Source organism: Salmo salar, chromosome 16 (assembly GCF_965601325.2).
Source record: "Salmo salar chromosome 16, fSalSal1, whole genome shotgun sequence".
NCBI lineage: Eukaryota > Metazoa > Chordata > Actinopteri > Salmoniformes > Salmonidae > Salmo > Salmo salar.
In genome coordinates this window covers 81,303,917-81,310,000 of record NC_138306.1, presented here as the reverse complement: position 1 = coordinate 81,310,000, position 6,084 = coordinate 81,303,917, and the positions used below count along the sequence as shown (strand labels likewise).

The 6,084-nt window shown below is 50.2% G+C and overlaps 1 protein-coding gene across 9 annotated transcripts in view; it reads right to left on the bottom strand.

Annotated features, from left to right (window-relative positions):
* The window catches only part of LOC106575459 (arf-GAP with GTPase, ANK repeat and PH domain-containing protein 1), a 281,459-nt gene that overhangs the window by 146,495 nt on the left and 128,880 nt on the right, over positions 1-6,084 (bottom strand). For all 9 annotated transcript variants that reach the window (XM_045698088.2, XM_045698090.2, XM_045698089.2 and 6 more), the window contains 3 exons: positions 4,452-4,537; positions 1,749-1,890; positions 1,272-1,406 (listed from right to left, as the gene is read on the bottom strand). In XM_045698088.2, coding sequence (XP_045554044.1) covers positions 1,272-1,406; positions 1,749-1,890; positions 4,452-4,537 — 363 coding nt within the window. The remainder of the gene's footprint in view (positions 1-1,271; positions 1,407-1,748; positions 1,891-4,451; positions 4,538-6,084) is intronic.

The following is a 6,084-nucleotide window of genomic DNA, read 5'->3' as shown; positions in this document are numbered from 1 at the left end:
ACTCTTACTGGAGCAGGGCTCCTACCTGGTATTAACATGGGTGACCACACTATAGTAGTATAGTGAAGACTTCTAGAAGACATCGCCTCCAACAAGCTGCTATAGACCATACAGGTCCATTCTGAACAGAGTCTAGCTAGACAACACTGTGGCTTCATGGAGCCGATCAGACGCTCTTATCCAGAGACTTACAGTAGTGAGTGCAGACCTTCTCATACTTTCTATGGAGACATGGACACTTTAATGAAGAGGGAATGAAAGATCAGCCATATTTCTCAGGGGCAAAGGGTGTCCAAGGTCAGCCATATTTCTTGATGGAAAAGGAAGTCCAAGAACAGCCATATATATTTTGGAGTTAAAGGTCAGCCATATTTCTTGGTGGAAAGGAAGTCAAAGGTCAGCCATATTTCTTGGTGGAAAGGAAGTCAAAGGTCAGCCATATTTCTTGGTGGAAAGGAAGTCAAAGGTCAGCCATATTTCTTGGTGGAAAGGAAGTCAAAGGTCAGCCATATTTCTTGGTGGAAAGGAAGTCAAAGGTCAGCCATATTTCTTGGTGGAAAGGAAGTCAAAGGTCAGCCATATTTCTTGGTGGAAAGGAAGTCAAAGGTCAGCCATATTTCTTGGTGGAAAGGAAGTCAAAGGTCAGCCATATTTCTTGAGCCATCCTCTCCCTCTCATTCCTCATGTGTTTAATGTATTTCTCCATCCTGGTTAAGATCATGTGACGTGGCCAGCGAATGGCTGGTGCTGCTGGACTGGGCGCCGTTGTCCATAAGAGGGACATTGTGACTCAGCCCGCTCCCCTCCCTGTATTATAAAATGGAATTGCGGTTCTGTTCAGCTAAATAGGGTCCATTTAATAGTTCATTGACAGATGATTACGACCAAGCAAACGGCCAGTCATCAGGGGGAATGTCACCTTGCTGTTTCCTGTCATGTCTTTATAAAGGAAGGAAGGAGCTTTGGCTGCACACTGTAGAGATGTATGAATTACAGGTAGTGGGTTCAGCTGACCAACTGTATTTTATGGCTGATAATTGCTACCCCAAATGAAACCAAATCCACAACCTGTGAGAAACATTTAACCTGCATAAACACATTCTAAAATGTCTATTCTCATAAGTCTGTCTCCCAACTTCCTGTATCTAAGTTGTGTTGAATGAATGGACATAGATGAATCCATGATCTACAGTTATTGTTGAGTTAGAACAGACAACTCAAAGGGTGAGTTATCTTAGTTTTCTATAACATCTCCGGTGGAGTAGTCTTACCGTCCTGGAAGACCCGTTCCACATTGAGGCCGTAGGTGGCACACGTCTCATAGTAGGTGCAGCGCTTCAGGTCGTTGGACAGCTTGCGTGCTCGCGTGTCATCGATGACCCGGGGATTGGCTGAGCTGATAGCGTCTGCAATCACAGAAATAGCCAATCATGTGGCGCCCTCTAGTGCTGACAGAGAGGAAGTGCATGTCTTATTGCAGTAATTCCAAACAGGCGTTAGGGGGCAGAGGCACTCCAAGGAAGGGACTTCAGATAGCTGGAGGAAAGATGCAACAAAGGGTATGGAACTATGGTGCAACCAAGTATTCTGTTCATGCACAGTGTGTGTGTGTCTCTGCGTGTGTGTGTGTGTGTGTGTGTGTGTGTGTGTGTGTGTGTCTCTGCGTGCCAGTGTGTGTGTGTGTGTGTGTGTGTGTGTGTGGTGTGTGTGTGTGTGTGTGTGTGTGTGTGTGTGTGTGTGTCTCTCACCTTGCGTCCCCACCAGCACCAGAGGTACCTCAGCAGTGTTGCGGTAGTTAGCCATGCGGCTGTAGTAATGGTAGACTGTCTGGAAACTGATCTCATCCTCCAGACTGAACACAAATATCACTGCATCCACCCACAGGGAAAACTGGAGAGACAGAGGAAGAGAGAGGGGGGGGAAAGAGAGAGAGCGGGAGAGAGACAGAGGAAGAGAGAGGGGAAAGTGAGAGAGCGGGAGAGAGACAGAGGAAGAGAGAGGGGGGAAGTGAGAGAGTGGGAGAGAGACAGAGGAAGAGAGAGGGGAAAGAGAGAGAGCGGGAGAGAGACAGAGGAAGAGAGAGGGGAAAGTGAGAGAGCGGGAGAGAGACAGAGGAAGAGAGAGGGGGAAAGTGAGAAAGCGGGAGAGAGACAGAGGAAGAGAGAGGGGGGAAAGCGAGAGAGCGGGAGAGAGACAGAGGAAGAGAGAGGGGGGAAAGAGAGAGAGCGGGAGAGAGACAGAGGAAGAGAGAGGGGGGAAAGTGAGAAAGCGGGAGAGAGACAGAGGAAGAGAGGGGGGAAGAGAGAGAGCGGGAGAGAGAGAGGAAGAGAGAGGGGAAAGTGAGAGAGCGGGAGAGAGACAGAGGAAGAGAGAGGGGGGAAAGTGAGAGAGCGGGAGAGAGACAGAGGAAGAGAGAGGGGGGAAAGAGAGAGAGCGGGAGAGAGACAGAGGAAGAGAGAGGGGGGAAGTGAGAGAGCGAGAGAGAGAGAGGAAGAGAGAGGAGGGAAAGAAAGAGCGGGAGAGAGACAGAGGAAGAGAGAGAGGGGAAAGTGAGAGAGCGAGAGAGAGACAGAGGAAGAGAGAGGGGGGAAAGAGAGAGAGCGGGAGAGAGACAGAGGAAGAGAGAGGGGGGAAAGAGAGAGAGCGGGAGAGAGACAGAGGAAGAGAGAGGGGGGAAAGTGAGAAAGCGGGAGAGAGACAGAGGAAGAGAGGGGGGAAGAGAGAGAGCGGGAGAGAGAGAGGAAGAGAGAGGGGAAAGTGAGAGAGCGGGAGAGAGACAGAGGAAGAGAGAGGGGGGAAAGTGAGAGAGCGAGAGAGAGAGAGGAAGAGAGAGGAGGGAAAGAAAGAGCGGGAGAGAGACAGAGGAAGAGAGAGAGGGGAAAGTGAGAGAGCGAGAGAGAGACAGAGGAAGAGAGAGGGGGGAAAGAGAGAGAGCGGGAGAGAGACAGAGGAAGAGAGAGGGGGGAAAGTGAGAGAGCGGGAGAGAGACAGAGGAAGAGAGAGGGGGGGAGAGAGCGGGAGAGAGAGCAGAGGAAAGAGAGAGGGGGAAAGTAGAGAGAGCGGGAGAGAGAGCAGAGGAAGAGAGAGGGGGAAAGTGAGAGAGCGGGAGAGAGACAGAGGAAGAGAGAGGGGGGAAAGTGAGAGAGCGAGAGAGAGAGAGGAAGAGAGAGGAGGGAAAGAAAGAGCGGGAGAGAGACAGAGGAAGAGAGAGGGGAAAGTGAGAGAGCGAGAGAGAGACAGAGGAAGAGAGAGGGGGGAAAGAAAGAGCGGGAGAGAGAGAGGAAGAGAGAGGGGGGAAGTGAGAGAGCGGGAGAGAGACAGAGGAAGAGAGAGGGGGGAAGTGAGAGAGCGGGAGAGAGAGAGGAAGAGAGAGGGGGGAAAGTGAGAGAGCGAGAGAGAGAGAGGAAGAGAGAGGAGGGAAAGAAAGAGCGGGAGAGAGACAGAGGAAGAGAGGGGGGGAAAGTGAGAGAGTGGGAGAGAGACAGAGGAAGAGAGAGGGGGGAAAGTGAGAGAGTGGGAGAGAGAGAGGAAGAGAGAGGGGAAAGTGAGAGAGCGGGAGAGAGACAGAGGAAGAGAGGGGAAAGTGAGAGAGCAGGAGAACGAGAGAGAGGGGAATGAGGTGAGAAAGAGGAGAGCGAGAGAGAGGGGAATGAGGTGAGAAAGAGGAGAGCGAGAGAGAGGGGAATGAGGTGAGAAAGAGGAGAGCGAGAGAGAGGGGAATGAGGTGAGAAAGGGGAGAGCGAGAGAGGTTAAGGTTAAAGCTAGAACCCTTAGTTGCTGAATCTATTGCTACATCTAAATGAATTATGTATACCCATTGATTCTTGAAGAATATAACTTGCCTCATGAGCTTAGTTCAACTGTCGTAGCCCATCAGAAACCAAAATACAAGCTTGTTTTACGCCAATGTATGTAAACACACACTGTATAGCCTGAAAACCTGGTTAAAATGCTACATTTGATATGATATGGATGGTCAGTGCAGGTGTCCATAACCCTATGAACTAGAGAGTGGCAACATTTCTCAGCTTTTTACCAAAACAGGGGCGGGGCTATGCTTTGATATTGTTTCAAATAAGGATTGTCGCTTTAACACGGGTTAGTGGTTCAGACTGCATGTGTGGTTAGGTTAGAGAGCATCCGTTTCCAGGACCCAGACTAACACTGGTTCTGGATTAAAAAGGATGATCAACAGAGAATCTCCAATAAAGTGGAGTTTTACTCTCGCACTAAATCGGTTTAGTCTGTGTACAGGAAACCCACCCTGTCATCAACCCACAGATGATAGTGCCATGTTAATACAGCCATGTAGCCATGTTAATACAGCCATGTTAATACAGCCATGTTAATACAGCCATGTTAATACAGCCATGTTAATACAGCCATGTTAATACAGCCATGTTAATACAGCCATGTTAATACAGCCATGTTAATACAGCTGTAATCCCAACCTGAGCCTCTGGAGGGCCTCCTTCGTCTCTGATTAGCAATAGGTTGCTCTGTCCGTCCACCACTATCTCCTTCTTAAAACGGCCCCCTGCAGGAACAACACATAGGATGAGAGAGAGGAGAGGGACGAACATGGAGACGGATCAAATACTACATCAATAACCACAGTAGAACTAAAGTCACTTAGCTTTTAGTCCAATGTCACATTTCATCTGTTGATATCTCAGCAGGATAGCTATATAGAGTTAGACCAGCTAGAGTGAATTCAATTAACTGTTGATGATGTAATAAATGGCTAGTAAACATGATTTGATGAGGTTATGGTAGTGATAAGGAGACATGATCAATGGACACACACACACAGAAGATGTCAGCTGTCCAGGACTAGATGGTGATAATGACTACCCACAGGAGAATGAGAGGAATGCTGCTGTACAGGTAAACCACACACAGAGATGACATCTCTGTGTGTGTGTGTGTGTGTGTGTGTGTGTGTGTGTGTGTGTGTGTGTGTGTGTGTGTGTGTGTGTGTGTGTGTGTGTGTGTGTGTGTGTGTGTGTGTGTGTGTATGTGTATGTGTATGTGTATGTGTGTGTATGTGTAGTGTGGATGTGTATGTGTGTGTATGTGTATGTGTGTGTATGTGTGTGTAACACATTCCAGCAGGTCATTCCTCAAAAAAACATGTTTTATCTGTGAGAACTGTTAGAATGACGTTCTCTCACAATATGACCTTCAATTGTCCTCCACCAACACCCTATTCTCTGGCCTAGATGCTCTTATGCTGACCTATGAACCTTGACCTCAGACGAAAAGGTCAGAGGGTATGGGCCGTGACCAAGGGGGGGGAGTGGTAAAGTACTTCCTGTCCCGGGGCTTAAGCAGCCTTGGAGAGCCAGCCTTGGGGAGTGTCATGTAGCTCAGTGGTTCCCAACCAGGGGTACTAAGACCTCTGGGGGTACTTGGCCTATCCACGGGGAGTACTTGGCCTATCCACGGGGAGTACTTGGCCTATCCACGGGGAGTACTTGGCCTATCCACGGGGAGTACTTGGCCTATCCACGGGGAGTACTTGGCCTATCCACGGGGAGTACTTGGCCTATCCACGGGGAGTACTTGGCCTATCCACGGGGAGGTACTTGGCCTATCCACGGGGAGTACTTGGCCTATCCACGGGGAGCACTTGGCCTATCCACGGGGAGCACTTGGCCTATCCACGGGGAGTACTTGGCCTATCCACGGGGGGGTACTTGGCCTATCCACGGGGAGCACTTGGCCTATCCACGGGGGGGGGGGGGGGGTACTTGGCCTATCCACGGGGAGTACTTGGCCTATCCACGGGGGGGTACTTGGCCTATCCACGGGGAGCACTTGGCCTATCCACGGGGGGGGGGGGGGTACTTGGCCTATCCACGGGGGGGGGGGTACTTGGCCTATCCACGGGGGTACTTGGCCTATCCACGGGGAGTACTTGGCCTATCCACGGGGAGTACTTGGCCTATCCACGGGGAGTACTTGGCCTATCCACGGGGAGTACTTGGCCTATCCACGGGGAGTACTTGGCCTATCCACGGGGAGTACCTGAGAAGACCTACTGGTAAAATTCATAGGTTCTCTGGGCAGAGCAAAATTCAG